We start from the raw sequence: 18,161 nt of genomic DNA on the forward strand, positions 1-18,161 counted from the left end.
AGGATGGAGCAGCAACCTGCAGCACATAACGTTTGTGCAATGCATCTGCTAGCAGAGCAGTATGTATAGCTGCAGGGACGGACACAGGGCACCAGCGCTTGCTGCAAGCTGGGCTTGAGAGCCACATGAAATCCGTTGTCACCTCCTGCTCAGCCTACAGCTAGACACCAGAGCTGGAGGGCCTGGAGAGAGGGAGGACTTCCCAGCAAGGAGCAGCGACATGCAATGGAAACCTGAAATACAGGTCCTTAGTATTAAACAACAGCTTTAGGCAGAGCCAGATCAGTGGGCTCCAGGCTGGTGGGATAGCATCTGGGAAGCTGCAGCAGGAGGTGAATTGCTCCCACTGCAATAGTTACCTCCAACAGCCTTGCTGCCCCAGAAGCAGCGCTCACACAGAAGCTCCTGAACCCAGACTCTGGTGCTTCCACGGGGGTGTCACAGCTTAACCCCATCTGGCAGCCAAGCACCACACAGGTACTCTCTCACTGTCCCCACAGGGGGATGGGGGAAGAGGATCAGAAAAGTAAAGGTGAGAAAAGTCACAGGTTGAGATACAGACAGTTCAATAGGTAAAGCAAAAGCCATGCTCATAAGCAAAGCTAGAACAAGGAATTCATGCACCGCTTCCATCAACAGGCATTCAGCCACCTCCAGGAAAGCCAGGCTCCGCCACTTAACTGTGACTCAAGAAGACAAATGCCATAATGCCAGATGTCCCCCCTTCTCCTTCTTTCCCTAGCTTATATACTCAGCATGACACCATATGGTATGGAACATCCCTTTGGCTACACACAAAGTTTGGGTCAGCTGTCCTGGCTGGGTCTCTCCCCATTTCCCACAACCCACCAGCCTTCACACTGGCAGGGCCTGAGAAACTAAGAAGTCCTTCTCTTAGTGTAAAGATTACCTAGCAACAACCAAAAAACATCAGCATGCCATCAACCTTGTTCTCACACTAAATCCAAAGCACATCACTGCACCAGCTACTAAAGTTGGCTGTCCCCACTGAAGCCAGGGCAGGGTGGAATAGCACACACCAGGGAGACAGTGACCCACCTGCCCCAGTGGGTTTCCTTCTCTGCTAGAAGGATCTTCTCTCACACAGAGGTGGTTTCACCTGCAGAAGGGCAAAATCCTCTTGAACAGCTGCTCAGAGCTGCTTCACCCACTCCAAGTCCAGCCTAGAAGGCCCAGCACCAGCCCTGTGAGGCAGGTGGATGCGGGGTAGCATGCTGCTCCCCAGCAGCCTGATGCAGTTAGCAGAAAGTTTCTGGCTGGCTGCACTGCCACCCAGAAAACATGCCTAGGAGCTCCAATACACCTCTGCAGGGCCTTAAGACACTATAGAAAAAAAGTTAGCAAGAGCAGCTTCTGAGAGAAAAAAACCCAAACAAACCAAGAAGTACAAAGCCAGCAATGCAGTTTATTGACAAGTTTCAAAAGTAAAAAATAAAGACAGCATCTTTGCTTCTCTGGGTTTGGATGTCTCAGCTCTACCAAGACACCTACACCCACCAGCTCAGAGCTATATAGTGCTTCAGCTTCAGAAGTGAAAGTTCTGCTTCTTCACTGAGAAGTGATACAGCCCATCTTCACTAGTCTGAGGCTGCAGATCTGGAAATTCCTACAAGGAAGTAAATAGCCATCAGTTAAGGCTTCTGCGTCTTAATAAACCTGAGCATCTGCACCAGAGCTTGCCTGAAGCTTTTTACAGCAGCTCACCATTTTATTCTTGTTTTAAAGAAGTTCTGCTGCTGTAATAAGCCCTTAAGATCAACTTGGCTAATAGAGAGGTAACAGACAGCCCATGTCCTCCTGTTCTTCACAGCACACTGAACCTGCAGCATCCCTGAACCTCAGAGTGGCCAAGGCTACAGGCTCAGACACCAGAGGTGGAAGAGTGGCTAGTGGCAGAACCCTCTCAAGTGAAATGCCTGCTTGGAGCAGCAACAAGCCAGGACTGCTCTGGAGAGCCGTTTCATTTGCATCCCACCCCTCCGGCGGGTGGTGGTGTGGAGGAGAGCTCCCTCCACACCCTCCCAGGGACACCCTGCAGACCCTGTTCTGGGCAAAGGACTACAACAGACGTTTGCTCCCTGCTGCTGCAGTTCACATCTAGACTTGAACCTCAGCTCTGAGATCTGCCAGACTGCTAAGCCTCTTCCCTGATGTTTCCCCATCTGTGAGACTAAGACCAGAACTGAGCATAGCATCTGTGACAGTCACGGGACACTTGCAACTGCTAGCTGGTGTCCTAGCCTTTTTTCCATAAGTTTGTTAGCATGAGAAGGGTCAAGTAACCATGCTCAGGTTGCATTTGGATTATCAGCAGAGTAAGAGGCTTCCATTCATAATGACAAGCTAGCTCAGCTCCAAAGGAGGAAACTTCTCCACATTTGGTATTCATACCAGCCACTGCAGTAACTCCAGTTACTGATGCCAGTTTAAATTCCAGCAGCAAGATGCTATCAAGGCAGCCATATCTCTTATGCAACTCATCAGCTGACAACTCTGAGATTTTACAGGCCTTTAGAAGCAACTGGAACAAGCTGCAAGGACTACTCTGGTCATGTAGAGGTCTCCTCTAGAAACCTCTCAGCATCCTTGAAGGATGTGCTTTGTTCCAGTGTGTAATAGCTTTGTGTTTTCAGATGAGAGACAGCAAGAGCTCACGTACCTCACCAGAAAAGTATTTCTCTATGATTTTCAGTGCAGCTTGGTAGACCATATTGTTTTCATGGGTTTGCAAGGCTTCAATTTTCTCCAGACCATCAAGCTCTTCCACCAGGAGACACAACCTTTCTGTCTCTCCCAGCTTCTCAGCTACCTGTAACATCAGATAATCAAGCAGGAAAAATATAACTTATCAGTAAGATGTCTGAGATGGTCTTTACTGTAAGACCCTGATCTTGCAAGTCAAAGGACCACAGACCCTGCATTTATGGGCCCTACCTGGTCCCAGGGATGTGACTATTTTGTCTATGAAACATCAGTCCCTGCCGGGATTACTGCACAGCAGCTTGGCTGCCAACCCAAGAAGCTAGCCAAGCCCTACTCTGTGACATCTGAGAAGCAGCAGGGGTGACCTGTCACCTATTTCATTTGCAGAAGCCATTTCACTGGGTCAAAGGTGCCACAAGAAGCAGGCACACAGACGCCAGCTGGCAGCACCCCTGGGGCCACCTGGTTCCTCTGCAGCTGCATTTCTGCAAGACCTTCACCTTTGTCCAGCTTAGGGATTAATACGTAACCTCTTATCCTTTCCAGAAGGAGGCTAAAGTCACTGGAGGTGAAGAGGAACATTTTGGGAACTTAATCTTGCCAAGCCCTTTGGACAACCCAAGAGCGTCAGACAACATGAAGTCTACTTCTTATTCCTGCAAGATTAGCAGCTGCTGCTCTAACCACGCAGTGTGAGCATTCCACCCACACCTCGCTGCTCTTTTGGAGAAGGAATGCAAGAGAAGAGATCTTACCGAGAAGATATTTGAAATGGTATCCAGGATGACCAGGATAGTTTTGCTGTCTCTGGCCAGGAGCAGGTTGAGCAGAGGTTTGAGGACCCCAGCCCGGATGAGCTCCACCACCTGCTCAGTTGTGCCTCCTGTTGTGAAGTTGGCCACTACCCACACAGCTTCCTTCTGAGCTTTGAAGTCTCCCTGGAAGAGCAGCACCGTGAGGTCTTTCCCAAGCTTTAGCACCCCTCTAACATCAGTGTCAGGTGAGGGCAGCCATTGCCCTTGCCTTCTGTTTGGGCTGACCCACCTTCCCCAGGACTGAGTGATGGGTGGACCCTGGCAGAGCTGCCAAGAGCAGCTCCAAACCACCCTTTCATGCGGGCGTAGTGACCAGGCTGCTCCAAGGATCTCAACAGCTTTGCAGCAGACTGCTCAGGTAGCCCTTGGGCACATGCTGAGCGCTTCACAGATGAGGCATCACAGACCTCATGAATCCCAGCATGGCTTCCACAGCAGCCATGTGCAGCACTGCATCCCTCCCTTACCTTATCGAGCAGCTCCAGCAGAGGTGGCAATAACCCACAGGTGATGAGTTGTTGGATCTGCTGGGAAGGCCCTGCCGCGATGTTACTGAGCGCCCACGCGGCTTCCTTCTGTATAGTTGACTTTCCATGTTGCAGGAAACCACGCAGGACAGCCAAGACGCCAGCGTCGATAGCTGCCTGGGTCTGCTCATCAGTCCCTGTGACTACATTCCCAATGGCACGGAGAGCTGGAGTCTAGACGGAGATTAAAAGATGAGGAGAATCCTTACCTCAAGGGCTATGTGCCAGAAAGTCCAGCAAGATCCCTCACTAAGTGCTTGATCCTTCAAATAAGGAAAGCATCGTGGGTGATTATGTTGCATTTACAGACCTATCGTCCTCCTGTTTTGCTCTAAGCAGCTTTACGGTTTCTATCTAGCCTGGCAGCCACCGCAAGCTGGAATGGAGCACTGGCTTGACAAACACAATCCAAACTGCAGTCTGAGGAGGCAGACGACACTTGCCACAGAGTCAGTGACAAGTAAGACATGCCTTCCCTCTCCACAGACATTCCTACGTTAACAGACCAGAGACTGGAGGTTGCCAATAGTTTCCTACCATAATAATCAGCTCCAGGCTGGACATGAGTTCCACCAGCCTCGGGAGAATCCCTGTATCCACCACAATTTGGATGCGGTCATTGGAGCCGTCAGTCAGATAGGAAATGGCCCAGCAGGAGTCAGAAATTACATCCTTGTCCTCATGTTGTATGAGGCAGACGAGGACTGGCAGTATCTGCTTCACCGCATCCAGGGAAGGGTAGGGGTTCTTGTTCCTACAGAGGTTTGATAGTGTCCATGTGATGTTCCTCAGGAACCCAATCTGAAACACAAGGGAGGTGTAAGATCCTTACTGCATTAACAGGTGAGGAAGAGGCAGCACCCTTGATCTGATCCCTACAGCTCAGGGACGTATTCAGAAGAGCCTTCTTGAGGACTGAGGCTTATTTGAAGAAGGGAGATTAAACAGATAAGTGACTAAGACAATGGATTCATCCCCTCCCTCCCCAGTATTGAGTTACAATAACTTAAGCTCTAGTGGTGTGACAAGCTACTGTAACAAAAGGTAGCAAACAGCTTATTTTCTGGTTCCTTGGACAGATTACAGAGATTCTTCAGACAGTCAGGAATTTGGTTTTTAATATAGCATCAATCAGAACGAGCTGCTCATTCTGGAGTAGGGCAGCTCAAGGGTTTAAGTTGCAGCATTCAGACAAAAAGGTAATTTGTTGGTCATTTCCCCCCCCCCCCCCCCCCCCCCCCCCCCCCAAGAACATCTTGCAATATAAACTCACAGAAGGCCTGGAGAATGTTTTCTTAACACTAGCCTAAGAGGCCATAGCTATGCCTACAGAAAGCATACAGCTTCCACCCCACCCAGGGACGGAAAATCTGGAAGCATTGGTACTGCTGTTACAGCCCTCAAGAGAAGGATAAGGTGGACTGGAAAAGGTGTAAGGAGAAGGACCTTCTCCTCCAGAGACCAAGAAAGCAGTGGGGCAGGCACCACTGCAGAAGGGCAGAGATAAGCCACAGATCCAGCAGTTTAGAGCTGCCCCAAAAGTACCAGGAGGAAGCTTGAAGGGCAAGTTCAGCCCTTCCACATGCATATGCACGTCTACCTTGTACCCTTTTCATCTTGTTCCTAACCTGAGATAGCTGAAGCAGAATAGGAAAGATAAGACTAGAAGACATCACATCACCTTAAGACAGCCTGCTTGGCACCCCCAGCTTTGTATGTAGCTGAGAGGCAGGGTCATCAAAAGCAGTTTAGGACAGGGTCTCATTCAGCTACACAGACAGCTTATTGTGCTCCATCATCTGGCTTGTAAACCATTCACCCATTACCCAAGTGATTAAGAGTGTTAAGCTAAGAAAATGAAGGTTATTTACTGGAATTGAAGGTGACACCAGAGCCAGCAAGGGAGGAATCACATTGCATCTGATAAGAGCATCTCTGTATAGAGGACCATCGCCTGTACAGATGAAAAAGGGTTGTTCATGGCATCTGCCCAAGTCACAGGACCATCAATATCAAAGAGCAATCAGACCTGCAGGCACAGACCAGGGCTGGGTGGCCAGGCTCCCTCACCAGCCACACACCATTAAGTGTTTCCAGGTGGGGAGGTAGACTGGAGTGCCACAGTGGCTGCTTCATGGCAGGCCAGCCAGACATGACCCATTCTGCTCTCCCTACTGAGAACATCAGCAGGTTACACCATTCCAGCAGGATGGAGCCTTGTACTTTGGTTCTGCAAGAGGATTTTGGCCAAAGCAACATGGTCTCTGAGGCTGCCAGGCCACGTGGAGGGGGTTTCAATAGGTGCAGCAGCTTGGAGGCAAAGCTGCAGGGACACCAGGCTGTCTTGAGGAACACCAATGTATTTAGCCGCCCAGCACAGGCTCCTCTGTCTGCCCCTGAGCCCAGGCCTGGGGACCTCTGCCTACCTGCGATGTTGCCCAGTGCCCACACGGACTGCTCGCTGATGTGCATGTGTGGGGAGGACAGGAGGGAGATGAAGGCTGGGATGGCACCTGCTTCCACCACCACCTTGGTGTGCTCAGAGGTGCCCGAGGCAATGTTAGTCAGTGCCCAGGCTGCCTCAAACTGCAGAGGAGCATTGTCAGCGTAGGTCAGGAATTCAACCAGCCTGGGGATGATCCCCAGCCTGATGATCTGATTGATAGGAGGGTCATTCTGCCTGGACAGCATTCTCCTGTGAGAGAGAGGACACAGCACAGCCTGCCATGAGAAACCCTCTGTGGTAGCATAATCAACCATAACCAGAGCAGGTACAAGGTTGTGGCTTGCAAGGGCAGCATTCCCCCCACCCCCCAAGATGTGCTAGTTCAGCATCTCATGTCAGCAAACCCTCTGGCAGAGGAGTTGCCATAGAGAGGCTTCTGCAGAAGACAGGTCTAAAAAAGATGCTGAAGCAACAGCAGGGTTTCTGTTAGAGCGCAGTACTTCACACATCCTTTTGGGACCATGACAACACAATTCCATGCTCCCCACCTTGCAGGAGTTTCAGACAGTGAAAGTTTGGTGTCTGCAATTTGTTCTCTTACAGCCTGCAAGGCTGCCTCTGCTGCTCCCTGCCTCAGGAGCACTGCCCAGCCCTGCGCAGAACAGAGCTCGCATTTAAAATGAAGCTCCACAGACCACTTTTCCAGCTAAGCCCCAAGAATCACCGACTCCCCACTGCTGTTCCCCACCTCACACATGCACAGAAGTGTGTGGAGCTGCCAGGGAGATGGGATCAGGGCATTGACTGAATCCAAGAAAGCCAGAAAAAGAAATTTTCAGCTGATCTGCTTCCAAGCCTGGTTTGTGAGTGCTGGCAGCGCTGAGGTGCAAACCCACAGCTCAGGGCTGTGTCAGTGCTGCAGATGGTGGCCCTCCATGGCTTGGTAGGCCACCAGGGCACTTTGGGCAGGCAGAAAGTCAGCTCCACGCCAACTACAGCAGATTAGGGAGCCAGTTGTGACTTGCTCCTTGAAGAAGGGTCTACTCTGGCCATCCCCCAGTTAAGACCAGTTAAGGGAGCAAAGCTTTTGATCTGCTCACCATGAGCAGACAGATCTACAGCCACTGCAAACAGAGCCAGTCCCCCAGCACATGGGCAGATCAGGACAGCCAAGGAAGCACCAGCAGCAATGCAGCCTCTCCTGGACCCTCAGGAGACAGCCCTGTTGCCAGCTGGGGAATGATGGCACCCTGTGATCTTTCCTGCCCCCACCCAGGTGGGGACAGCCCTGCTCAGCACTGACCCTTACAGAGCCAAGCTCACCAGCCCTTGTTCTGCCCAAGCCTTCGGCACTTGTTTTCATGTGGAATTCAGTGTGATCCCAGCACAGGCGGCAGCTCCAGGAGCCACAGCCAACCCCCTTGGTTCAACCACACAGGTCCCTGCCACAGGACTGCCCAGAGCCAAGCAAGGCACACAGAGCAGTCACCAGCTGAGGTTCCTCAGGGCAGTTTGGGTTACCAGGCTCCTTTGTCATCTCTTCAAACAGAAAGAAGTGCTTTCTGCCAGCAAGACCCACCGCAGCTCCATCGGCCACCTCCCTGCCAGTGAGGAGTAGCCAGGCAGCATACCTGGTGGCCTGTGTGGCTTGCAGCTGCAGCTTGGTGTTGCTCCCACTCAGGGCTTCAACGATTTCCTCCCAGGACAGCTGAATAATCTGTGTCACAGGGAATGATTCAGAGTCAGACAGCAAACCAGGGCTCCCTCCAGTTTAATCTCTGCAGTCAATCAGCTGTCTAGACCCGAGTCAGTCACCACTTCATATCTAAGCAGTGTCTACTCTTTATGCAATGCAGTTTCGAGATGAGGCAGAGGAAGAGAATCCACAAAAGCCTTCAAGGCAACTAATCCTTATAATCAAGCATGGAAAGAGTCACTGACACACCATAATGGGCCTACGAGCTCAGTAATTACCCCTCAGTGCACAGGGAACCAGACGGGAGCCCCGCCAGCTCCCAGCAAGCTGGAGCACCAGCCTGTTCGACCTGACATCGAGGGAAGCCACAACGGACACCACCTCCATGCAAAAAAAAAAACCTACAGAAAAAGGTTAGGCATTCTGAAACACTCCAGTGCCGGGGATGGCGATCAGGAGCAGCACTGGCTATTTAACCCAGGTCACCCAAACTGGGCTTGGTAGCGGTCCAAGTAGCAGATGATACCTACTGCACAAGCCATGGCACTGATCCTGCCCAGGTGCAGAGCACCCAGCACTCACCTCATTGCCTGTGTCTTCTGGAGAAAGACTCTTCTCCGTGAGACTGAATGAAATACTCCTGCGCTTCAGGATCTGGTCATTCTTCTTGGCCTTTCGCAGCTCAGTGCTCACCTCCATCCTTTGCCTCCGCAGGGCCTGGCAAGGAGAGAAAGGCACCAATGCCACCAGTGTCTGCATCACCCAGTTCCCCAAGGAGCTCATCTCTGCAACCCTCTGCCCCAAGTTTCCTACACAAGGGGTGCAGAGCACCAACATCAACCACAACCCCCCAGGCCATAGGAGATGGGACCAAGTAAAGCCTCTCACTTTGTGCCTCCCAGGGACACAGGCTGCTGGGTGAACCAGCAACCAGTGGGTGTTTTTTTAAAAGTAGATTTGCTGAACCTGAAAGGCAAACCCTCATCTCCTCTACTGGCTTAAAGCAAGCTGACAGATCCCATGGTCTGACATCTCATAGCAGCCCCCTCTCTGCAGAGATAACTGCTGCCGAGAACCCAGCAGGCTGGCACTGAACCATCTCCCTTCCCCAGCACAGCTCTGAGTCACCCGCCCAAAACTCGTGTTCCCCCTGCCTCTGCCACCACACTCCTCACAGCCCAGCTCCACACCACAGCTCAAAAAGCTAACTGAGCACCCCTGCTAGCAAAGCCAGCCCCGGCTTTGCTGCCCTGTACAGAATGGCTACGGTTGGAAGGGACCTCCAGAGGTCATCTTGTCCAACCATCTGCTTAAGCAGGTAGATTGGGGGGGGGGGGGGGAGGGGGGCAATTGCACTTCAGAAGCCTTTACATCAGCTGCTGCCATCAGGCAACCCCCCAGTGGGCTCTGCTGCTGCCCAAAGGGGATGCACGGGTAGGTACTTACGGCCAAGTCCTTGCCCTTGTTCTTGAACATCTTCATCCGCTCACTGCGCTCGTTCATGAATGACATCTTGGCAGGTTTGAGAGAGGTGCCAGCTGAAACCCTTTGTGTGCTTTTGAGGTTCAGGACAGAACAGGGTCAGGTCACAACTACACAGCAATATCCACCTCCACCCACAGAGGGGTCTGGGACCCCCACACTCCCCCAACAGCCTGGGCCACACATATCCTGCTCCCCAACCCCTGGCAAGGGAGATGCTGGAGGTCCCCTGCCCTAGGTAGAGCTCAGCAGGATCCTCACACGCTGCCGCTGAGCCACCGAACTAAACATAAGCACAAACTACCACTTAATGCCAGGCTACAAGAGTCACAGTGGCTGCTGTAATCCCACAAGGATGGCAGACCCCCCCCACTTCCCACAGTTACGGGAACACCACCTTCCACCAGTTCTGCTCCCAGGGCTCTTAGGTTTACTTAGACACACAGCCCAAACCTGGCAAGGTGTCTTCCCTCCAAAATCACCAGCTTAAGGTCTGATTTAAGGACAAGCAGCTACATCCAAGCCTACTTACTCACCCCACTACACAGCCCAGCTTTCCACACTGGGCCCCCCCCACTAGGAAAGACAAAGTCACATGCAGTAGCATGAAGTAACCAAGTTCAACTACATAAAGAGCTCTCCTGGAAACCCAGCTACCAGTAAGGATTATCAGCCGAAAGACTTTAAATAGGGACATGTGAAAACAATTTCTAAGCCTCTCCTAGTAAGAGCCACAGGCATACACACAAGTAAGGCCAAGAGCAGCCCTTCAAGCAGCTTTTGTCAGAGAGTGCCAGGCTTCCACCCAGCAGGAGTCAAGATGTTTTCAGAGCAGCCAGACACCACCAAGGGCTCCCTAAAGCCAGGCTGTGCTTAAACACACTCAGAGGCTGATCATACCCAGGTGGCACATCTTCCCCTTCCCTCCAGGCTTACAGCCAACACCTGTGGCTCAGGTCAGCCAAGAGCTCTCCTTAAGCCATCTTTCCAAGTTGTAAGTTTTTGATCCTCTCTCTCCCCCCCTGTTTCCTACCCCAGCAGCCCACAGCAGCTCTTTGACCCAGCACAGCAGTTAGCCACCAAGCTGCAGAGGTCCCCCAGCTGATAGGGGGGTCAGGCTGAGCCACCTCCTGGCTCAAGCCAAGTGCAACCCCCAGGGCTTGCACCCCACATGCAAGCCTCAGGGTCTGCTTCAGCCTGCCTTCCTCTGCTTCACCTCCATCAGATGAGGACAGTAGCATCACAAAAACACCACCTCTTCCTGGGGAAGCTTCCTCCACCCCCATCCCAAGAAGTGCACCACAACCCCCTCAGTGACACTAGCCAAGCAGGAGAACCAGCACAGCCCCAAACAGCCAGGGGAGTCCAACCAGCAACCCCAAAATCATCACAGGGTGGAAGGGACCAGACTCCCACCACCCCAAAAGAGGAGAAGAGCTGCTCACCACAACACCCTCTCATGCCCCATCACCCTCAACTTCCTCTTTTATTGCCCCATGAAGCCACGTACCCCCCAGCTCCCCCCCATGATTGGCTCTTCCCAGGACAGCCTCCCGTTATCTCCAGCTGCCCCCTTACCATGGCCACCTGGATGCACCTAGAGGAGGATGGATGGTGATGGCTGCCCTCCTGCCTGGGCTGCCCCGCTCAGTCCCGTCCCCCCCCCGGCCTCCTCCTTATGTTCATGCTTTGCCTGCTTTGGCCTTCTTTGTGGCCAGATCCTTCAGAGGAGATGCCAGCCTACACGTGTACATTGTCCCGTGACACCAGGGATAATCGAGGTGCTGCCTCCCCATCACTGTGCAGGGGGTAGGCAGTCCAGGGATGCCCCTGTTTTGGCTAGCTAGCTGGAAGATCCTTGTGGGCAGTGATGCAGGCCAGGAGAACAGCTGCCTTTGGCTAGCAGGGACCGGGACCACAGAGCCAGGTGGTAGCCGAGGGCAATCAGCTGCACAGGGGTTGCAAGTGGGCTGAGACAGGATTAAAAAACTCGGAGCAGCAGGTGCTGGGTGGCTGGCTGGCATGAGCAGGAGCCCAGCGTGGCTGCAACAGGAGGTAGCATGGAGAGAAACCCAGCAGGAACCTATTATCTTCGTGAGTCATTTAGATTTTGGCCAGGAGCTGCTGGGCAGCTCTTATCATGTATGTTATGTGCTATCACAACCTCCATTAGCTTTTGTCAGGAGACTGTTTGCATTTACGGTGCCCTAACACCAGTTACACGCTGATGCTCAGGCTGCTTGCACAGCTTGCCCTGCTCCCTGTGCCACTGCTCCAGCCACGAGGGCCAACAGCATCCGTGCTCTCAAAAGAGTGACTCACAGCAGGGCTTGGCTACTGTGGGCAGTTCTGGGGGCTCTGAAGTGCTGAAGGCCCCCTGGTTTTGCAAGCCCTCCAGGCCATCAGCCGTTTTTAGCAAAGCCCCGCAAAACCCATGGCATTCGTTCACCTCCATGCAAAGGTACCAGCCCATAGGGAGAGGAGGAGCAGTGGTTGCCAAATGGGTAGGGAAAGTAGCTATTAAAATATTTAATTAAAACCTGATTTTAAATTACTTGACATCTTTTTCTGTTAGAGAGCACCGTAGTTCAGAGCAGGCGCCTGGGCTCGCTGCAGGAAGGTGGGAGCAAGGGGGTGCTGGGAGGCAGGTGGGAGCAGCACCCACTGCCGGGGGCTGCACCCACTGCATGGGCCTTCGTACCCTGCCAGCTGTGCATGCGGGAGCCACTTCAAACCAATTTATATGAGTTTCAGGGAACAACTAGCTCACTGTGCAGCTATTTCCAGCATGGAAATACCTATGGAAATATGCTGTGCAATACCTGGGCTGCTTGAAGTCATGGATTCAAATCCCGGGATCATATAAATTCTCCCTCTCAAGGTGAATGAAATGAGTTGTACAAAGCTTTGTGTGGAAGATGATGGGGGGGGAGCTGAGAAAAGACCTTCAGATAAATCTGGTGTTCGTAGGCATTAAAAAGCCAGTTGTGCTAATCCTAGACACTGTATTTTTAAGCTTCAAGTGCCACTGGTTGCATTATCTTGTTTCTTGGCTACTTGAGACAGGAAAATTACATTTCAATTGCTTTTTAATTCAGCTTAATCTGGTGCAAAAGTTGGTGTGCACCCTCTAATTTTGTTTTCTGTGCGGTTTGTTTCCACTAATTCCTAATCAGCCAATGCTAAATCAAAACAGGCCTGGCTCAAGCTGAAATAGATGAGTTCTCGCAACCTTTCCAAGTGATTTAATTAAATTGGCTTAAAATCACGCCCTAAGATAAGTGGGGGCAGCCTCCTGCATAGGCCAGCCCCCAGCATTTGCTCCTCTGCCTGGAGAGCTCTCTCACCCAAGGGGCTGCACGACGTGAACGTGCAACAAGGCTGAGAGAATGTTATTGTTACCCTGGGCTGCTCTTTTTCTCTCTGCCCTTTCCATTCCTTCTCCATCTGCCAAGCGCAATCAGGCCCATCCTGTTGGGTCCGCGGTCACTGCCAGCACAGGGAGGGAGGGGATGGAGAGAGAAACACATGTGCAAATTGATTAGTAACCCCCTCCCCAGTTCCGCTTCAGTCACTGATGGCACGAGGGGCGGCACTGCTGAGAGCTCAGCCCCACGAGCAGGCAGAGGATGAGCAGGGCTGAATTCAGCCCGTGCCAAGGACACGGGCAGATCGATGTTTGCCAAACCAGAGAGGGAACAACCACCGGAGGAAAAAGCCCCACCATTTCAGTTTTCAGCGTAATAAGAGGGTATCACAGCTAATGGAGAGGAAAGGAGATAAACCCCTAAATCTACGTGACAGCATCCCCTGAGCTCAGCCTTGTGTGCTCAAGCTGAAAATCCACACTGTGACAGGTATGAAAAGCTGCGGTTCCAGTTTAGAGGTTTTCTTTGTGGATGCTCTCTCGCACCCTGCCACCCTTTGTCCTGCGCTCCCACCAGGGCGCCGCAGGTTCGTTAGGCTGTGACTGGTGGCGAATTAAAAAATACTAGTTTTAAGCCCTGAGAAAAAAGCAGTGATTTTTCCTCTGTTTTTTCATGTTTCTTTAACAGGTTTACCCTCACTGCGTGCAGAAAGAGGTACTGGTTGGGCAAGATGTCAGCGTGTGGCATCTGTGGCAGGGTTAGATGGGGCAGGAGCATCCCGGGCTCCATGGCAGGAGGTTGCAAGGCCACAGCAGCTGGTCAGAGCAATCCCTCTGCGAAAGGAGAGCCTCAGCTGGCAGAGAGCGAGCAAAGGTAGGGATTCCTGCCAACCCCCTGAACGTCTGCTCTCAGACAGCATATTTTCTCCGTCAGCTTTAATGTAGCCCATTAAGTTAACATCAACAAATTAATTTTACTTATTAGTTACAGTAACAGCAAGGAAATATCCATGTGGGTTCCTGAACCAGCTGCAGAGGTAACTGCTGGTGGATGCGGGGCAATTCTCAAGTGTGGCAGGGATGAAGCCTGGAAATTCCTCCTTTTTCCATTTGCGATGCATCCTCCCGGTGCAGGATCCTGGAGGGAGGCCGCACTAACTTTGCAACCTGCAAAGGTTCCTCCTGAGGAGGCAGACAGGCAGCCGGTGCCCCCCCTGCCCCCCCACCCCCAGCCATTAGATTGATTTCAGTCCTATTGTTTGTGCAGCAGCCGCGGGTTTGGGTTGAGATCAGAGCTGCATTGTGCCAGGCACTAAACAAGCACATAATAAGTGACAGCCCTGTCCGTTACAGTCTATCTAATCAGGGCATGCAGAAGGTGGGAGAAGGGATTTATTGTTATCCCTGTCTTACTGCTGAGCCAGAGGCAAAGCCAAGCACCACAGCTGGATTTTCCAAGGCTCAGGGTGCAGCCTGTTGTTTCCCCTAATTTAGTGTAGCAGCCTCAAAAATTGGTCCTGCTTTTCTCTCCCTCCACTTTTCTCCCACTCCCCCACTTTTCTCCCCCTGCTCCGCTGCAGCCAGGGAGCCGTGGGGATGTGTCAGTTCAGACAGCTCATTTGAAGGGAAAACAACCCACGAAAATACAGAAAGGAGTATGGGTTTCCATCAGTTTGGTTGAAACAGCTCCTGCTGCGGCCGTGGGATTTTTAGAGCTGGTAGACAAGGGGGAGAGGTGTCCCTGAGGGCAGGCAGCAGCACAGCATCACATTGCGCATCTCCATTGCATCTCGCATCTCGCATTGCTGTCAGTTATGGCAGGTCAGGGCAAACCGGACCCCAGCCCAGTGCCTCGTCCCTGTGGTCCCTATGGGAACGTACCAGGGCTCTGTGATGGTGTGGCACCAAGAGGAGGGAAGCCTGTTTTAAAGACAGCTTAATTTTCTCCCAAATACCTGAGAATTTGGCCTGTTGAAGTTGGGTTTGATAAATACCAGCTCTGCTGTGGTTGTCTGCTGCACTGTGGGACTTCATTCCTGCAATTCTCGTTCAGGTTTGCTAGGCTTTCGCGTTTGGTTGAGCAAATAGATCACAATAATTCTGTGAGGTTACATGGACTCAAAAACTTGTCCCTCCGTGTGGTGCTTTTCAAGGCAAAGCGTTCTTCGGTGCCTTTTCCCAGCCACAAACAGGATCACTCACTCAGAAATGTAGGTGCTGAAGAAAGAAAAGGAAAAAAAAGTCACATTGATGTGATACAGAAGAGATCTAGATCCATTGATAAAGAGGCCTGGCAGAGCTGGGGATTCCCTGGGAATGGAGAAGGGAATTGCTGGCGGGAAGACAGCTTGTAAAGTGGGTATCACCATGAAGTGTAACGCCAACCAATTATCCCATCAGCTGGGCTGGAGCCAGTGGGAGCTCCGGTGGAGCTCCCTGAGCCTGGGCTAGAGCTGGTGGGAGCTCCAGCTCCCTGAGCCTGGGGAGGGGAAGCTCGGGAAGAGCGGCAGGCTGCAGTGGGAGCTGCACGAGCTCTTCCCACTTGCCAAATGCAGCTGCTAATGTCTGTTCAGCAGCCAGTGTAAGTGATGCCCCAGAAAACCAACACAGCCCTGGAGGGCTTGTAACTCCACACCAGGCTGAATGTGAAAGAACTAATTTTAACTTCTAAGTAGCAACCTTTCTGCCAGCCGCGGAGGGATTAGAGTAACAGTTTTTGAAATTATTTAAAAATAACATCAGACTTAATCATAGCTATTTATTAAATCCATTATCCTCTGTCAGCTATGGGACACTGATTTATTCAGCTGTGGAAACTATAATCACCTATGGCCAAAAATCTTTCTTTCCTTTTTTTTTCCTCACAGGCAAAAAGTAGTAATTATTCCTTTAGTCCCTGAATCTACAACTCAAGGAACTGAAACAGTGAAATGTATGGTAAATTTGGGGATGAGACATAATGGGGTGATGAAGAAACCTTGGAATTACTGAAAAAACCCATGAATTTGTATAAATCACGCATGACCATGCTTCATCGCACCTAGCAGGAGAAAGGCTAAGGTGCTCTCTAAAGGAGCGGAGTACCTTGTAGATCATGTAGGAAAGAGAAACTCCATGAAAACATCAGAAAACCCGTATAAATCACGGGGACCTGAGCCTCTGGATGCCACTTTGTGGTCCATGTGGCAGCCTAATTGGACAAGAAGATGAGCTTTCTCATTCTCCTGTGCACACAGTGCTGTTCCTGCGGTCTCCTTGGCAGGAAGGGCTGCTCACCTTGCTCTGGTGCCCCTGATTGTCACAGCTGAGGACAGCATTTGAACAGAAATTAGTGTCTTTTATTTAAAATGTGTATTTAGGGGTCTTTGTTTGAAAGCTATGCTTAGGAAATGCTAAAAAGACGATAAAATGTGCCTATTCCACCCGATTCTAGGAGCTGAAGATAATTTTTGCTAAGCCCGGGGTGATATTCATCTGTTTCAGCTGCTTCACATCTCCTACACACACTGATTTGGTAATGAGCTGTCGGCGGGGTGGGGTGGAGGGGGGTGGGCCATAATTACATCTCATTGTGCCATCTCCTTCCTGCCACTCCACTGCTCTGAGGTCCGTTGCGGACATGCTGGTGGGAGCAGCTCCCTCCGCACCATTGCCAGCCCTGGGCAGAACCATCCGGCTGGTGTCATCCTCCACGCAGATTTGTTTTAACTGGGGCAGCTTATATTCGAGGATTAGACATATAAAAATATGTACTCAAATTCTGCACGTCATTCTGAGCGGCAGGTAGTCTGTGTGGTCCATTTTTCTGAGGCTGAGGTACACAACTCCCCGGGAAAAAGGGCAACAAGGGGAGGAGGAATGGCAGAGCTCCCTCCTGCCTGCTCGGTCGTGTCTGTTCTGCTCCTGTGAACAGGAGGTGCCCACAGCGTGAATGGAGTATTCCAGCAGGTCATCTCCCAAGCACACGCGGTGAAGGCCCTGCAGACCTGCTAATGAAGCTGCTGATTGCTCAGGTTGAAACCCTGGCAATTAGAGCCCATGGTGACGACTAGGGCTGTGGTTTGACTGGTGTCCTCGTCCAGGGCTGCGGATAGTGGGACACCCAGGGATGGGGCAGAAAGACACCCCAGGCCTGTGCTGGAAGGGACCGAGCCAGGGACAGTCCATCGACAGGGCTGGGATTCAGGACCCTTTTGTGGGTTGGGGCTGTCCCAGTCCCAGTGCTGGGGGCTGGGAGATGGTCCCTGTCCAGGATGAAGCTGCAGCTCCCGATGGTCTCTGGCTAAGCCCAAGGATTTGGTTGGTAGTGGTCCTGGGCCAGAACTAGACACAGCGCCCCGAGGCTGACAGTTGAGGTTAGGGGAAGACTAACTGACAGACCCATTTCAGGTTTAGGGTGGGCTCTGAGGGTTTTGGCTATTCCCAACCTCTGTGTCAGACAGATTTGGAGACCTCAGGTAGGACAGACAGGAGGGGATGGGCCAGTGCACTAGCTGTTACGGCCCCCTCCCTTCCAGATCTGCACAGAGACCTGTTTTCTGAGTGTTAACACTCTGCTGTTGGCAGATGCACCTAAAGTCTGGTGGAACAGTTGGTGTAGCCCTCTGTACAGCCTAGGGCAAAGACACTCCGCAGAGCTTTGTGTTGCTCCATGAGCTCAGGTGGCCAAAGTCTGTGCCGTGGATTAAAATTTCCCAACCTTCCCAATGGTCTGTGTGGGGTCAGTTTGATGCCACATGCCAGAGGTTTCAGGCGATATTTTCCCTCTCTTTTTCCTTTAAAAAAAAGCCTTCAGAAGTTTTGGGGCTGTTTGTTTTGCCTCCATAATTCCTTGCCTTAAAAGAGTCCTACAGTTGAAAAGCCAAACACTGAAATGTTAGACTCCAGGAAGACAGACTTGACCTTTGCTTTCATGTACATACACTTCCCCGCAGAGTTTTTGATCATACAACTGCACAGACTGTCTTCTGCAGGACCCATGACTCACTGAGCACCCAGTGGGATTTGGAAGTAGTTGGCGTTGTCCCCACCAGACCCTCTGTGCTTCATGAGCTGCAATCTGCCCCCGTTTGGTTAGAACGGTCGTGTCTCCGTACAGCCAATA

The 18,161-nt window shown here is 51.7% G+C and overlaps 1 protein-coding gene across 1 annotated transcript; it reads right to left on the reverse strand.

Annotated features, from left to right (window-relative positions):
• Positions 1–1,476: 1,476 nt before the first annotated feature.
• Positions 1,477–9,890, reverse strand: KPNA7 (karyopherin subunit alpha 7). The gene is made up of 10 exons (XM_040591701.1): positions 9,655–9,890; positions 8,791–8,925; positions 8,144–8,229; positions 6,493–6,761; positions 5,938–6,020; positions 4,604–4,867; positions 4,007–4,240; positions 3,480–3,662; positions 2,681–2,830; positions 1,477–1,627 (listed from the first exon to the last, which is right to left on the reverse strand). Exons 1-10 carry the CDS (start codon positions 9,718–9,720, stop codon positions 1,547–1,549), a joined length of 1,551 nt encoding a protein of 516 aa, XP_040447635.1. The 5' UTR covers positions 9,721–9,890; the 3' UTR covers positions 1,477–1,546.
• Positions 9,891–18,161: the final 8,271 nt, after the last annotated feature.

Source organism: Falco naumanni, chromosome 4 (assembly GCF_017639655.2).
Source record: "Falco naumanni isolate bFalNau1 chromosome 4, bFalNau1.pat, whole genome shotgun sequence".
Lineage (NCBI taxonomy): Eukaryota > Metazoa > Chordata > Aves > Falconiformes > Falconidae > Falco > Falco naumanni.

What these genes read in the sequence shown, in the direction of transcription:
- KPNA7 (XM_040591701.1), bottom strand. Translation starts at nt 9,720, where the DNA reads ATGTCATTCATGAACGAGCGCAGTGAGCGGATGAAGATGTTCAAGAAC. An exon ending in ACAAGGGCAAGGACTTGGCC is followed by an intron (nt 8,926 to 9,654) that starts GTAAGTACCTAC and finishes TCTCCTTGCCAG; the next exon opens with GCCCTGCGGAGGCAAAGGAT. An exon ending in GGCACTGGGCAACATCGCAG is followed by an intron (nt 6,021 to 6,492) that starts GTAGGCAGAGGT and finishes TCATCTGTACAG; the next exon opens with GCGATGGTCCTCTATACAGA.